The sequence below is a fragment of the Seriola aureovittata genome, chromosome 11, assembly GCF_021018895.1.
Source record: "Seriola aureovittata isolate HTS-2021-v1 ecotype China chromosome 11, ASM2101889v1, whole genome shotgun sequence".
In the NCBI taxonomy this organism is placed as follows: domain Eukaryota; kingdom Metazoa; phylum Chordata; class Actinopteri; order Carangiformes; family Carangidae; genus Seriola; species Seriola aureovittata.
The window spans coordinates 6066400-6083647 of record NC_079374.1 but is presented as its reverse complement, the minus strand read 5'-3'; the positions used below and the strand labels follow the sequence as shown (position 1 = coordinate 6083647).

At 41.4% G+C, this 17248-nt stretch overlaps 1 protein-coding gene across 3 annotated transcripts in view; it reads right to left on the bottom strand.

Annotated features, from left to right (window-relative positions):
* The window catches only part of cacnb4a (calcium channel, voltage-dependent, beta 4a subunit), a 34436-nt gene extending 18771 nt beyond the window's left edge, over positions 1-15665 (bottom strand). For 2 of the 3 annotated variants that reach the window (XM_056389758.1, XM_056389759.1), the window contains exons 1-2: positions 15366-15665; positions 13202-13285 (exon numbers count right to left, since the gene is read on the bottom strand). In XM_056389758.1, coding sequence (XP_056245733.1) covers positions 13202-13285; positions 15366-15428 — 147 coding nt within the window. In that variant the 5' untranslated portion in view covers positions 15429-15665. Of the gene's footprint in view, positions 1-6020; positions 6419-13201; positions 13286-15365 lie in introns of those variants that run through there. The other variant, XM_056389760.1, reaches the window with a different exon arrangement.
* Positions 15666-17248: the final 1583 nt, after the last annotated feature.

Below are 17248 nucleotides of genomic sequence, written 5' to 3'. Positions count from 1 at the left end.
TGTCAAGTAACAAACGTTCATTTGTGTTTGGAAACAACTGAATGATTTTAACCTTGTGCCAAAAAAATAAAAAAATAAATAATAATATTTTATATAATACAATAAATCACATTAATGGTTATCTGTGTATGTGGTTGATCATCGTTAAAGTCAGTGACAGAGCAACATAAATCCTGTTTATCTGCGAGCCTCTGATTCAAACGTGGAGACGCTCTGAGCTGTTAAACCGGTGCGTCTCCAGCTCGTCAGGTTGGGTGGATGCTGCTCTCCATTTTGCCGGACAGCCAGCTGGTGGAGGTTTGGAGTCCTGCAGACTCAGCCAAATGGGGTGAAAAACTGGGCCTCAGCACAAATGTTTATCTAACAGACGACGGCACAGTCTGTTGCCCCTATGGATGCTGCCACGCACTCCGCTCAACACAGCCCATTACGAGCATCCGTCCACAGAGGACGGGGAGGTGCGGCGCAGGCGGACATGCTCCGTTAGAAATGAAGCTTCATTCATCTCATCTGAATATTTCATAAGTGCTAAAGATGTGAGCTTTTGTGAGCAATGGATCCAGAAATAGCCGAGAGAATCTTCCTGAGGGATTGTGATCATAAACACTTCTCACAAAAATATCAATCATGCAAGTTAAAAAAAAAAAATCTAAATTTTGCATTAGAAAAGAGAAATACCATAATCATTAGTCACATTTGCTGGTTTAAACATGCCATGTAATGGATTCTCTCTGTTTTATACACAATATGGCCAAAAGTATGTGGATACTCCATCTCTCATTCTTTGGTTTAGGTCTGTTGTCATGGTTTGGCCTTGGTCCCATGGTCCCCTTTTATTTATTTTATATATATTTATATATTTTGAAAGAAGTAGTGGAACGTTTTATATTTAGATATTTATATTTTCATATCTTGATTTCGTTAATAAAAAGAAGTTTCATCTTAAAACATGTGGAGACAGCTGTAACAAATCTGCACACTGCATGTGCAAGGATGAACTAAATCTCGCACACACACACACACACACACACACACACACACACACACACACACACACACAACACACACACACACACACACACACACACAAACAAAGAAGGTAAAGCTCATGGGAGCTGGAAACATGCTTACAAAGGGTTGCTTGACATCAGGACTAAGACATGATGTATTGCTTTAAATTCTGCCCTGTTCATCACTTTCTTCTCCTGCAAAGAGTCTCTCCTTTCTCCACAACCATCTCATCCAATTACCGTCCTCAACCACCCTTCACAGGAGAGCAGATGTTTTGCATGATTGCATTCTCTGTCGTGATCAGCTGTTTACGTGCCACTAATGACAGAGACAGAGGTGCAGTTTGTTTTGGATGAACTCTGTATTATCATCATGACTTGGTAAATAGTAGGTCCACTGTATGTGTCCCGTCGGCCCGCCAACACTGAGTAAATTACATGCTTGACTGATGTCGAGTGACACACAGTCAATTTATTATTGAGGAGTTATCCTTTCAAACTATTCTATCATGAAAAATGCAAAGACAGAGGACACTTAATCTACTACTGCTACTGTGAACAGAAGAAAACACAACTAGAGGACTTGTTCTTGTCCTGAATCCAAAAGTACAGAATTGTTGGGAGCCTACTACATGGGTACGGTGAAAAAAATAACACAATTGCATATCAATAATTTAATGAAAATAAATGGCAAATGTGCAACAGAGGATTTGAACTGCAGTAAGTCTTTGAAATCAACCTGCCATGGCTGGACAGTGAGGATTAATGCCTTTGTCCGGGGCTTCCAGGCGCCTCTGCTAATGATCCATTCAGAGCCATGGGAGTCTTTCCTTGAAACAAATAACTGTTATTTACTGCCTCATTACAAATGAAATCTATAACTGGAGGACTGGAGAGAGGGGAAAATAAAAGCATCACCCCCCATTGGTCACTATAGACGAGCAACCTGCTTTATGTTTCACCATTTACAACAATGAGTTACCTTCTCTGGAAACACAGTTTTTAACCCCAACGTGTTGGTTGGTTTTCAGTCTCGTGTGTTTGTTTGCGAGACATCTAAAACAGGGATGCAACCAATGATTATTTACATTAGCGGTTAATTTTTCCAATCAATTAATTAGTGGTTTAGTGTATAAAATGTGAAAAGTGTCCATTAAAAATATCAAGAGCCAGGGGCAACAGACAGACAGTTAAAAATTCAAAAAAGACATTCAACAAAAAAATAAATAAAAGAGAGAAAATCTGAGAAACTGGAACCAGCGACTGTTTCGTTTTTCAGCTTCAACAGCGACTTTAATTTCAAACATAATCATCAGCAGTAATCTCTAAAACTACAACAGATTTGAGTGAAAGTTGGTAGAAAGTTGGACTTTGGGCCAAAAAAGAAGTAGTAGTTTATTTTAGGTCATCATACTTTTTCTAATTGGTTGCCATATTCTTCTAGGTGTGACCTATTTGACAATCATTGCCAAAACTCTAAAACACATTGTGCTAATTTAACCAAATTCTCAAAGACAGATGCAGAGAACTTCTGCTATAGTAGACAAAAGGTCATTTTAATATTGGTCCCTACATTTGTCACTTTACATTCCTGAAACCTTGAACGCATGAATGACAAAGATGATGTCATTCGGGGCAGAAAGTCTTCAGCAGAGCACGAGGCACTTCGAAGGCACAACTCTGCCAACCAACCTCTCCCCCTCTTCACTGTCTGTCTCTCTCTCTCTTTACACACACAAACACACACACACACACACACACACACACACACACACACACACACACACACACACACACACACACACACACACACACACACACACACTCTGACAATGAGCTGTTTGTGAGGTTATTATCTAGGAGTGTCAAGTGGCCAGTCTTGAGTCCATCGTGCCACACTCCAGCCTTATCTGTTCGGACGCCAGAGCCCCGTCTGTTCTCCCATCTCCATCCTTCTTCCTCCCCTGACCTGCACGCCTATCAGCCCCAGGATAAAAGGCTAAAAGCATTCTGTCTTCATTACATCCACCAGTAGACATCAGTACAAACAGCAGCCAGGAAGTCAGAGGGTAAATATCTCTAGGCTCATTTAAAAAAAAAAAAAAAACTTGGCCCAAAATGTGGAAACTTTCCAACGCACTTACAATAGCACAATTACTAATTCGCCAAAGAAGCAGGTTTACTACACTTTGTATTTTACATAAGAGCTTTTGTAAAGGTGAGTCATACATTCAACAACACTGTATATGTTCAGAACTGTGCAGAACTGTAGTGAGTGAGTTACATCATTCCTGCAAGACAGGGAAGGGAAGAAGTGGTGCGTGGTGCAATTCTGTTGTCACATTGGTAATTTCAAGCAATCATGTCGAAGTTTTTTGTGGCAGCTGTATGAACACAGAGCAAGGCGGCGCTGGAAAGAGACGCACACATGCCACATTACATTCGTGGTCGGAGTGCCAAACGATGTCTCTTTAACACATTCATGGAAAAATCAACTGGAAATGAGTCACGTGAGAGAGTCTGCGGGTCAGTAACGGCTGAGGATGCAACGAGACTGAAATCCAAAACACGGCAGCTCTAAGAGTGTGTGAACAAGTTTTGTAAGTTTGGATTCTATGAGTGGCGTGAAAGTAGACAAAAAAGTAGATCCACATGCCGGTTATATTGACACATGACATGGAGTTACTGCTTGATTGGAATTGAAAAAAAGTCTCAGTCCAAAAAATATATTGAACCTGCAGCTGAATCAGCAGTGATGACGCCGTAAACTAATCATACAGTATCTGAATAAACTGAATGAGACAATGTCCTTGAGAATATTAGGATTTTACAGAGGCTGCATTTCCTGAACAGTCTGAGGTGGAAGTAAATAGCCTCATCAGTTATTTAGACCCATAATAATGGAACAATACCACATGATAACAACAGCTGAAACAACAGGAAACAGATGGCGTTGGTGGATTGTGCTGTACTGTCAGGGACATATAGAGCAACAAATTTGAGGTAGTTATTTTGGGAAGCCAGGGTTCTGGATGCCCTGTTTATTTTGTGCATAGACAATGTTAGGTGGCTAACAAAAGACATGAAACTCAAAATATCTGCTTCTTGGATAAAAAAGAAAAATCAAATATACACAAGAAAAGTCAACTCCAATGAATATTTTCATGAAAAATAAAACTACTAAAGAGACTAAAGCTTATAGCGGATGAGCAGAACAGAGCTAAAAGAGTTTGAACGTGCATTTGCCACGTGGCCAGGAACATGAATGTTGATCTGTGTCGGCTGGATGTGTAAATAACAACTGTTTATTATTAAAGTCAGCATATCAACTTCAAATTTCAATGTAGTGTTCACAGCTTGTTTCCACTGCTCCCAAAAAAGGTTTCAACCTTGTAGAAACCTGATGAAACGTTCAGCAGCTTAATTCAGCAGCTGCAGAGAATTTTCCCAGTTGTATCAGCAAAGTTCTGCATGTGCTAAATCCTTCGGCCTCTTTGGCACCATAGCAACGGTGGCTGAACGTGTCTTCTCGGATACAAAGCGAAACAGCTGACCATGATATAACGACTCATAGCACTGTCCACTTATCTCCAGGAATCCCGCGCTTCTGTGAGAGATGCTGAGGAAACCATTCAGATCTTTTAAATGGGAAATTGGAGCAGTAAAATAATCCACCCAGCAAACCTGTGACTCCTCAACACTTCACAACAGCTATCTGGCCAAAAGTATATAGACACTCTTGTGCGCTTTTACTCTGAAGCTATTTTCTCATTGTTTTCTGGCTTTCCCGTTTTAACATGAAAACGCTCCTGTGCACAAAGCTAGGTAAATACAGAAAAAAGTTTTTCCACTTTGGAAGAACTTGACTAGACTGGAATGTGGACTGTAACACCACTGACAGAACTCGACCGGACAGATGGAGATCGATTTTCCTAATACAGAACCTACACTCCCTTGATAATACTGGCAGATAGAGTGAAAATGTCCCTCCACCTTTAATCTTCAAGAGGCAGCCAGGATGTCAGGTGGAGTTACTGAAAGGTCTTGACAGATTCTGGCTCAGTGGGATTCCCCCCCCCATCCCCACCCACACCCCCCCACCCCCCACCCACCCACCTCCCTCTCTCCCGCCCAGGAGCAGCTCCTACATTTATTGATTTTTTTCTGCTGCTCCGACACATTTTTATCCTACGGATGCCCACTCTGCCTGTCAATAGTAATGTTTGCCTCTCTGTATCAAAGGCGGTGTGTTGTTATGTCTGTGTGTAGCGGCACTCTGTGTGTGTGTGTGTGTGTGTGTGTGTGTGTGTGTGTGTAAAAGATGAGAATTTATACTTATTGACGAGTGTTCGTTCTTGTCTTGTGTGAAAGACGTCGCAGGTTTATGCAACAGCACACGAGTCTCGTACAGATGGATACAGTGTGTGATCATTATGATTATAACTGTTGGTCTTGGCAGTAACCTTGATGACGTCCAGTGGGATTAAGTGATGAAGGGAGAGACAAACAGACAAGTGAGAAAAATACAAATGAAGCCACAAAGGAAGACGCTGGTTCTCTGCCGCCGGTAAAGATCAAGATGTTGCTGGGAATCACATAGAGATGCTCACATACAATTACTCACAATGCTCATAAACAGCATGCAAACCGACCATTCATCCATATGGAGAGATGGTGATACTGTTCAGATCTGCAGACGCTCAGTCCAGACAGGAGGAGAAAACCGTCATCTGGCTGGCAGCATCAGTGAGAAAACTGTACAGTTGGGTGATTGAGGAGCCCTAAGACACACTCTCTCTCAAAAACACGCACGCCGACACACACACACACACACACACGGACACTTGTGCACACCCTTCCCCCAACCTCTTCCAACTCCCCCGAGAGGAGCGCACGTTCAGCCCACTCAAGTCTCGCTGCATTCTGTGGGTGTTTGTGTAGGGATCAACTCGCCACGGCACAACAGAAAAAGCATGGTTTTACAAGTGTCAGACGCCCCCCTCCACTCACCGCCTCCGAGTCTTCAAATCCATGTAGGTACAAGTTATCGTACATGGAGGAGTGAGATTCCAAAAAGCAGCTTCACGGCGTGAAAAAAACAGACAGGAAGAGAAAAAGATCAACCTGTTCCAGAGAGGATGGATGATGAGGTCAGGAGAATGACAAGAGCCCACCAGCAGTCTCTTTCTCCACATGAAGGTAGACCACAGAGCAACAAGACCACACCAGAGCAGCAGATAAGACAAAAAAAAAAAGAAAAAAAAAAAAAGGTGGGGCTCTGTGTTTTCCTGATGCTGAATTGGATGTTATTGCCCCCGAGCTGAGCGAGTGTTGGTTCCCATTATAAGGCAGCCTGGTTGTCCCCAGAGGCAGATCAAACCTGGCATTTCATCTGCCTTCCAAGCTCAGATCACACGAGCCAATCCCTTCCTCCAACACTGGCTGATGACAAAGGTGGGATGCAGCCTGCTGATTGGCTGATCGAGGCTCCAGTCAGCCCTGCTGGCTTTGAATAAGGAAGAGGCATGGGGGGAGGTAGGGGGGGTGGGGGGGTGGTGGAGGGGGTCTACAGCCTGAGAGCATCATTAAACAGCAAGCTGTGAATTCTGTGCATGGATGTGTGTGTGTGTGTGTGTGTGTGTGTGTTTGACGTAATCTTAAACACCCATTTGCAAAGACTGACATATAATTTCCACGCGCAGAGTCGCAGCAAAGGTCGACAGCTGAGGGATGATACTGTAAACAGGAGGCAGACCTGATGCTGCTGAGCCGCTGCTCCCTTACAACAAGTGCTAATGTCTTTACAGCTTTGTGAACGCACAGCGGCCATAAAATCAATCTATAAAACGTCTGTTACAGGGAAACTGATCATATAACAAATCAATCAAGAAGAGCTATAGAGTTTAAGTCTAAGGTTTGACACCTTTTATGAGCAGCGTCTGTTGAATGCAATCACAGGATAATGGAGGAGCGCTAAAGCTGCTGCTGCTGTTTAACTATGTGAAACAACTCTGCATTTTATCATTTCAGCATTTTACACATTCTGGAAAAAACTCTTAGCGAAAAGTTCTAAACATTTTTTTAATTATTGTGACAGTAATATGCCTTAAGTAACCATATATGATTCAGTTAAAGATGTTGTTAATTTGTGCTCCTAATAAAACAATAAAACAATCAGAGACTCATTGGGCAGTTGAGGGGGTAGTATGAAAAGAAATACATTAAAAAGATCTAAACGGCATTGTAAAGAGGAACCTAAACCAAAATGCATGTTTTATGTGTCTGTCTATATGTACATTTTAATTACTGTTTGTATTGTATTGTAGTATTTGTTAATTCTCTGCATGCTCCTATTACTGTTACTTTAGCTATTTGCCTTTATGCAGAGACTACAGATGAAAAATAAAGTGCACTACACCTCTTAAATACACTAAAAAACTAAATAAATAAATAAATTAAATTAATCAAACTTCAAATTTCTGCCTCTAGGATCCAATCTAAGAGACATTGTGAGACTGTATTTTTTTGTGGTCTGAGTTGCTGCGTCTTTGAAAGAGAAAGAACAACAGCGCCCTCTCCTGACAAACCAGCAGATCCACCCACTATCAGACCATGAATCTTCATCAAACCTGCCACACCTCTCAAAACGCCTGACGGCTTCATAATCATCTATCAGATACTCTAGCGGAGACACAGAGGCGACACATCAAAGAACTGGGAGTCACTTTTTCATCAGCCACTCAGATAACGATCCGTGTCTGGAGACTTCAGCGGCTCGCGCCCCCCCCCCACCGGCCTCATAAAGCAAGCTCTGTATGAGTGTGTGTGGATGTCATCTATCACCATCCAGTGGTAAACATGTATACGCTTCGCACTTATTCGTCTGGCAGAAGCTTTTGTCCCAAATAAATGAGGATAGAGGAGAAAGCCTTTCAGAATAAAAGCCTCAACACTCTGTTCCACGTTGCACCTGAGACAAGTGTCACGGGGCTGCAGGTGCATGAAGTAACACGTAAGGGCTTTGTTTTTTGGAGAAAGCTAAATATAGACAAATACAGAGAGAGAGAGACAGAGACAGAGACAGAGAGAGAGGGAGACAGAGAGAGACAGAGACAGAGACAGAGAGAGAGTATATTAGAAGTCGGTCTAGACAAAAAAGGATCCTGCTGACATTCAGTGTTCATGAGTTTGAACACAACAAGGGCCAGCGTTGGAATCATGACTAGATGTAATGGTAGGATTTGGTTTATCGTTGAGGTTACAACAAGCCAAAAGGGGAAAACTGATAATCGATTCATCGCTTTGATCATTTGTTCGAGCAAAACTTTTTCTTTCATTAAATGTGAGGACTTGTTGTTCGTCTCTGTTTTACGCCACTGTAAACTGAACATCTTTGGGTTGAGTTTTGGTCAGACAAAACAAGCACTGTGAGACTGTGAAATAAATTAATAAGAAAACTGATAACTGATAATGAAAATAATAATTAGCTGTAGCTCAATTTTGTATGAATGTGCGGGTTTGTCACTTTTTTTTTTCTCTTGCAGGAGCCCTGCAACGGTGAAAACAGCTGAGCGGCGTGGAAAGCGCAGAGGTGTTCTCTTCACGGGTGATCTTGTTAGGGGGTTACAGATTTACCCCAGAGCCACTGGAAGACTAGCGCATTGTGCCAGCGTGAGCTATGACAGCAGTGGCCGGGCCCCATCAAGTAATTCATGAATTAAAGGCTGCTGAGTTGAGCCATGTGACCTACATAAGAGGGATTAGCAGAAGAAGCCCGTCTCTTATCGCTTCCTCAGACCACAGGCTGAAAAATTAGGTTAAAAGAATTTTTCTGTTTAATGTATTGTCATTCAGATATTAAAATAAATTTTCCTGGGCGGGAGCTGTGGCATCATAAGCCTTGCTGCTCCAAAAATTTGACTTTTTAAAAATAAAAATCTGCAGGCCATTACATTTATGCTTTGTCTCCGATTTGCATTTCAGAGAGTAGGGAATAAAACTTAGGGACCGAGGCTGTGAATATGGGCTGAGGCTTCAGTTCAGACTTTTCAAAAGAGTCTGGTGAACCACTGACCTCACCACTGCACTTCAGTTGTGGCTCAAAGTCATTTTCTGGTCAGCCTCACATGACAACACCATTACAGCCTCCACAGGATTTATTACGGAACATTCAAGTTGTAATTTGCATTAAACAAAGACGGTTTCTCATAGAACATGCTGTCTGTACAGTCTTGTACTTCTAACAAATCGTGTTTTCTTCCCTTTAAAAAGGCATTTTACTGAAGCTTCCTTGTCCTGATTTGTTCTTACGTTTTACTTATTTACTTACTGAAAAAATGACAGTCTTTGTGTTCATTTTCAAACCTGCATCGATGAACTTTGTTGGGGAAACAAAAGGCCTCAGTATTTTTCAAAATAACATGCAACATTTGAAACCTCCTTTCCCTGCAGCCGTTTTGGAGTTGAAAGGAGGGGGGGGGGGGGGGGGGGTGTGTGTGACTCTATAGTAACTCTATCCAATCATATGCTCTACCTGGCCAAGTTATACGTCTCTGTGACTTGTTAGCGTCAATTTTGCTTAATAAATTCACTGACTATTTGTGCTTAACGTCACTTTGTCATTAAGAGTGAGATAATTCAAATGTTAAGAAAAAACTTGTACCAGTTTGTCATAACTGTAAATACCAACAACATAAATTGTAGGAAAAGAAGTTGCATAGCTGAAGCAACATTTTGGCACAGTGGAAAGATTTTTTTCCCTTGTTGAATAGATTGATTTAAGTTACATTTTGGAACTACAGGAGAAAAAATGACTCACACTCAAAGTCTTAATCATCTGTTTTCCTGCCGAGGATCCTCCCCCTGACATTCAGTTCATTGAATTTTGTCCACTTTTTTTAGATAAAGCTTTTTATCCTGCATTGTTGAGCAGGCTGTCTTCCTTTCTCTCTTTTGTTGGCACATAACCTTCAACAAGCGTATATATAAAATGTAAATTATTTTAACCATTATTCCATAGTACTTCTTATCAAAAACTCCACAAGATACAAGCTCTAACAGTTCTGCTTCAAAATGTCCAACTATTGTTGTAGGACAGGGTGGTCGACTTCCCATCCTGACAATTTCGTAGATAACGAGTTCATTTCCGAGAACAACCACATCCGAGCAAGTGCTGTATATTAGCTCTCTCAGTCAGTGAACACAAATGTGGAAACAGATAGACGGGACAGCTATGGATTATTCCTGAGAGCAAAACATCTGCAGAGCTTTGTTGTCCTCTTTAAAAAGGTTATCCCGGAAACTGCCCGGGCATCCACTCGCATGTCGCATGGACAAACATCTGTCCATGAGGAGTAGTGCGTGTAGGTTCAGCACACCATCTGGCAGTTTCAGCTTTCTACCAGCATCTCATGACTCATACTCATCTACCATATATATATATATATATATATATAAATAAAGAAATCAGTTAAAGTAATGTCTCTCTTTTTTGATGAGTTACTTCCTTTTCCTTGGACCGATCTGTAGAGGTCATCCCACAGATTCTGAGCTCTGACAATTTGCCACGCTCATCCTCCCTTAACTCTAATACTTGGAGCCAGTTTCAAACTTCACTTAACACTCTACGGGCACGCAACTCATCACCTCATTTTGCTCTCAAAGTCAACTCCCCAACTCAGCAGTCGTGTGAACAAATGAATATGAATAACCGTCTGTCCAGGGCTTTGTACCATTACAGCACGATTTCAAAGCACAGAACTGCTTTAAAGATTAAAAACCGAGATGTCACATCGTCAACAGGACCCAGAAATGTTCCAGAGAAGAAAAGAAAAGAGGAAAATCTGATTCTTTAAAGGCTGCATTCCTCTCAGATTTTTTCTTCTTTGATGTGAGCGTTTATAAATTGTAAAAAAATAAAAAATAAATTGTACTTTCTGCTGAAAAAGAGGAGGAGGAGGAGGCGCAGTATCCCGCTCATCAACCTTCTGGGCTTGACCCCCGTTGTTGAGGGGCGGCTGTTACCATAGATACACGAGGGAATCAAAGAGAGCCCACTGCTCCTCTTCTCACCTGATGACGATCACACCGGTGATGACACAAATCGTAGCGGGGGTGTTAAAGAAATCCGTGAGTGTGTAATAAGGAAAAGGAGTGAGTAAGAGCTGTTATGTGTACATTTCTCTGTCCTTCCATTTGTTTCATGTTCTCTGCCCCTGATTTGTTTTTCTTCCTTCCTGCGAGCCACATCATTAGTCCATGACAACTTCATGCAGCGGCCATTCCATAATTAATGGGCAACATCAACAGGTTACATGTACAGTACATAAACTGGGGTGTTGGTAATTAAAATACAAAGTCATTAGGAATTTAAAGGAATATTCATGAGAATCCATCATCATCATCTGGTGTTGTGCTCTGCAGTTATACTCTCTATACTGAACAGATTTACATGGGATTAAATGAAACATTAGGTAGAGAGTTCCTCAGGACTTATGCACAAAGTGACCTACATGTAATGGAAAACACAGCAGCCACAGAAACAAGCACTGACACTATCATAAATCACATCTGGCTATTAGATTTGACAAGTTGTCGTGTGCTTTTTTTTTTTAGCGTGTCCACGTGAAAAAGCCTCCGACCGCGCTCATTTTGATTTGACATTACTTTATCTCCTAAGAGAGACACGTGGCGTTGGCAAAGGCCAGCACATAGTGGAGGAGTTCGGGGTCAGGTATAGAGAAAAGAAAGCGTGAGAGAGGCAGTGAAAGAGACAGGAAAGGAGTGGGGGGGGGGGGGGACAAAGGTAGCCTATGACAAACTACCCTTGTGTTGCTGAATGGCCCCTGCAGGCTCAGTTCCCTTGGTAACTTGTTAGCGGGATGTCAAAGTCCAGGGTAAGTCCTCCTGTATTATGAATTACAGAAGGGACTTAATACAGGAAACCAATTTGAATTTGTTTCACAGTGGCACATATAAAAGAAGGCGGCAGCAAGTGCATTCAAACAGCTGCCTGACCCTGTCCTCATGAATTATACATGGCTGGTATAGACGCCTCATAAGCCGCTGAGCAGGCTGACTGAATTCCCAGGCTGATACAAATCAAGGCCATTGATTCCCCTAAACTACAGCAGAGGCCAAAAGTTGTCATCTTGGCAAAGTATGGCCTGATGTCATTGTCCTTTGTTCACTTTTCACTTGACATTAGAGCCGAACTTTTTTTATGGGTAAGACGACTAAAAGTTTCGGAGTGATGGATTGAGGTCAGAAACCAGCCGTGGGATACTGGTGCCAGACTATTCACTTTGTCAAGTCTCGCAAAAATATGAGGAGGAATTTCAACAGGCATTTTCTTCACACAACAAATCTCCAAACGTGCTCAGCATTTACTGGGACTCAGTCACTAGTGTTGATTGACTAATGGATACGGCTCGTCACAGTCGTTCCCACAAAAAATGGTCAGAAGTTTCAACCGTATTGTTCAAACACTTTAAAAAGTTGTGTTTCCTGCTGCGAGAGGAAACTGTTTGGCGCAGATTACAGAAAACGGGGTCCTCTGGTGGCGAGGGAAGCTCAGACTACGCTTCCGCTAACGGAAAGAAAAACACAAATACGGCAAATTCAATACGAGAAGTTCTATATTGTCAGACTTTCATCGGTCAGCTGTACCTGCAGTGTACGTGGTATTGCTAATATTAGCCAGTTTTAGCTCAGTGCCGCCATTTTTAGCTGATTGCAGGTATTTTTTTAATCAATGTATGTCAGCCAATATTTAATAACTAAAAACAGATTGCAGCACCGAACAGTCAAATTTACAAAAAATAAATAAAAAATTGTCTCCAGCCATTTTCAAAACAGTGTCACCAATACATAGTTTGTCTATCGAAGAACAACTGTAAGAAATCCCTCTCAGTACATTTCTACAAATTTAATCCATATTTATCAAAAATGATTGTGTGTTTATGTTAAAAATACACATTGCACAATATATCGTTATAAGATTTCTTAAACTCTCAGATCGATTTCAGCCTCAAAATTCCTGTATCAGTCGGGGTTCCCATACTCAGCTGCTCTGGGAGCTGACATCACAGTAAAAGTTGATATGGGTGCCATGTTTAAATATACTGGATGTTAGTCATCTTGAAAGCACCTCAGAGCTCCAGGTTTTTAAAGTGCTTGGCTGCACGTCCTACCTGTCTGAGGATGAAGCTGGTGGAGGTGGTGCTGCCGTCGGACCTCTTCAGTCGGCTGCGCCTGGAGTAAGTCCCTCTGTTTGCCTGGTGAGGTCATAACAAGCACAAATTAAATCTTCTCTTGCACTCTCTTTACGACCCTTTCATTGTTGTATCTTCACTATGGTTATCCCTCACTCTCTTCCTGCACTCACTCAACGGCACCTTCCTTCCAGCAAACCCCATTAAAACCAGCATCTATGCCCCTGGGTTGACAGGGCTCTGGCTCTTTCCAGCTGCCTCTCGTCCTCTGTGATGACCTGATTATATGAAGTCAATCTGTTACTACTTCATCGGATTGCCATACCAAAATCCATAATACATTTCTTTTGCATGAACACGGCCGGGCTGCACAGATTCGCTTCTTTCTGACCCAATTTCATAGGCAGCCGATTTGTTTTCGGTGCACGGTGGTAACACTTCATCTGATATGCACGGGAGGGTGAAATATGATAGATGACGTCTCAGCTTTTCTAATGCTGTGTGTGTGTGTGTGTGTGTGTGTGTGTGTGTGTGTGTGTGTGTGTGTGTGTGTGTGTGTGTGTGTGTGTGTGTGTGTGTGTGTGTGTGGCATCCTGTCCTCCTGTGACACTGGGGGGCATCCAGGATAAAGCTGATGCTTCAAACCTTCCAAACCTTCAAAAAACTGAACGCTGCCTACTTGGCTAACTTTCTTTTTTTCCACTGTCAATTAATCTGCTGGTTATTTTCCCAAGATTAACCACGGGTACTCAAGGTCTAAATCTTTGGTTTTAGCTCTACTAATGTACAGTACATTGATGATGATACATATAAATTATCAGACAAGCCTGAATTCTTTCTTGCATTGCAACAGCTGCATTTGCAACATCCCATCAAATGAGAACGAGAGACAAAGATACTTATATTTAACTTAACATTACAATCACAAAATTCTATGTACATTTGATCAGGGCTTAAAGGACATATTCAATTTTAGGATGGACTGGTTCACGATAGAGTGCTTCAGTCTAACCTTATTATATGTTGGAACCCTGTATCTCTGGTTTGATGGTAACAGTTTGTATTCACTGATCCAACACTGTTGGCCAGCCTCAATATGTTATGATGATAATCTGATTCATAGAGTTTCTAAAGTGAATGGGCTACAATCTTTGAGCAGACTCTTATATGGTGGAAGAATTTTGACTTTCAATACATTCAAGAGCTTTAGTTCAGTCTGTTTTTTCAGGATGTTGTGATGTGTTCTGTGTATCACCTTTCATCTTTGCTTCATGATTTATGTAACACTGCAATTTCCCTAGGGGACTCTATCTGTCAGTCTATTAGGGTTGGGCATTGTGGCGATATGTTTCATGAGATGATATGAATCCATACTGTCAATATATTTTGCCATACCTTGTTTGTAGCGTTGCCTACCTGTTCAGTGTTTCTGGTAACGTTTTGACACTGTGGCAAATATTAGAGATCAATAAGTGGATCTGATTTATGGCTATACTGAATTTTTAACGGTTTTTGCATCAATATGATGGCATCCCTTGATCTATCGGATATTTAAATTGCTGGATTAACCAAAATCATCTGACCAACTTCAAAGCAGAATGTGTCTGCTACACTGAAGGACAATAACATGTACATCAGCAAAAGAAGAAGAAGAAGATGTGAAATTAGAGCCTTGTTCAGTTTGTCAGCTCTGTGGGGTAAATTCTGTTACAGTGCTAAAAATCAATTATTCCTCTGGAAAAGTGACCCGGGCCACCTCATACATCAGAGTGGAGTTCCATCAGAAAATGATTAATAATTAAGCACACAATTTAATTTCTTTTTGAATAAATCAAATTCTCACCACACTGCAGGACCTGTGCCTCTGTCTGACTAATGACCCCTCAGGGGCTCATTAGGAATTATGACAAATGTACAGAGAGCAGTATAATTAAGTTTAGTGTGTCCGTGGGTTTAAAATTTTCAATGTTGCATGTTATATTAGGAGTGCTAGTATTCTCCTATAATTAATTTTTTCTGTTAAAATTATTATTCTTATTCGTATTATTATGGGATATTTGTATGTGTTGTTGCATCAGTGAAATAACTGGAAGAGAAGAGAAAAGAGGAGGCCTCGGTGTTTCAGATGTTTTTTTTCTCCTACCTGAAACACGGGCTTCTGCATCCCGTCTCCTATCCCGTGCCGGGTGTAGATGTGCCGGGACATTTCAGCCAGTTCATCGGTCCAGGGCGGAGGCTGACGCTCGTTGCCGCTCCACTGGAACTGCGGCTCCGGTGGCGGACAGTGAATCGCAGACTCCAGCTTTGCTTCGGTTCACGACAACAGAAGAGAAGAAGACGGTACCGGCTGTTGAGCTCCGTTCCCCGCTGAATATGCGTCCTACCTCTGCAGCAGATCTGCACAGCTGAAGCCCGTGTATACTGGAGATACTAACCCTCCCCCTCTCTACTCCCCTCACACTGGACCAGAGTAGTGCTGCATTCACGGACGACTCAGAATCTCAGAATTTCAGCTTTGAGGCTTGAGATGCTTAGATAAACAACAAACAGGAAAATCAAAGTATTTTCTCCAGAAGTAGACATCAACCTAAAACTGGGTTTGAGTGAAATGTTGTACTAGTCCATACGTGAGAATTCACTTCAAATTCAACTTCTAAAGTTTAGCAGCTAATGCTAAACCAGCATTAGCAGGCCGGCATTAGCTGTTGTAGTTCTAAAGTTTTTGCATCATAAGGCTAGCGAAACTTTTAAGATTTGGACATTATACGGCTGGCATTAGCAGCCACGTTAGTAAATTTCAAAGGTAACATTTACTAACCTTTGGGTTAATTGCTGCTAACCTTTGGATCTTATAACTACAAAGCTCCAGCCCCCGGTAACCTCTGAATATTACAAGCCTAGCTTTAGCTAATAACTCTTGGACGAAGGCTAGCATTAATAAACATTACACATTGTTGCAGATTACATTAGCTGCTCATTTCGGTCCTCATAAATTTAATAGTAAGATAAAATAAAAACATCTCACTGACGTGTAATTAACATTTGGGGACCAACATGGTTGAGAGTTTACAAAATGCAGAGACCAAGAAGCGGTTTCCGGCCTTGGGGACGAGATGATGACGTACCAGACCTTCACCTTATTTCAGGCCACGCCATCGAATCTCCCACCTGTAAATCTCTCTAGCATAAGGTGTGTTGTATATCATTTAAATTTGTAATTATGCACAACCCGTTTTGACAGAAAAAGTGTGAAATGTCATTAAATGCACATTTACAGTGACCTCTCTCTGTGTAGTGTGTGGTTGCATGATTATGAGATTATTATGAAAGGTTAGGGTAAGCGTAGACGTGTCTGATGTTGGATGTTGGACTTTACGAGGAGCGTTTGAAGGCAACGTAAACACTTCTTCACTGTACTGGTCATAAAGAGTTATTATGTGATAAGAAAAAAAAACGTCATTAATCATCAAATACTGTCCCACTACAACAACTGTAGGCTTTAAAGGAATCCAAACAAAATCCTAAAAGAAGGGGAATGGTGTGAATATCAAACAGTTCCTATGATGATGATTGGTAACTAAAAAGTATCTTTATGGTAAATAGACCATAATTTAATATATACAAAATATATCTACACATTTTTATATACATTTGTAGCCCAACACAATCAGTTTTGACTGATTAAGTTCTGTATTCTTCACTTAAAAAAATAAAACAGGCCAGTTTTATCTCAGCAAACCCACCAGGACAAACAACAGATGATAAAATCTCCTCAGTTATCCTCAGCAGACCGAGTTACCAGCTGTGCTGTTTTCAGACAATCCTGCTGGAGGACTGTGGAAAGCCTTTGTATTGTGTACGTAGCCTGGAGAACAGCCTGTGGTGTCTGGCCTTGAACATTTAATTTAGTTAATTTAGTTTTTACCACCACTTTGCCACCAGAATAACACTGGCATTCAAAGGATCTCCAGTGCATCTATTTGGAAAGAAAAGAGCAGAAACTATAAAAAGCCCACGTTAGATGAA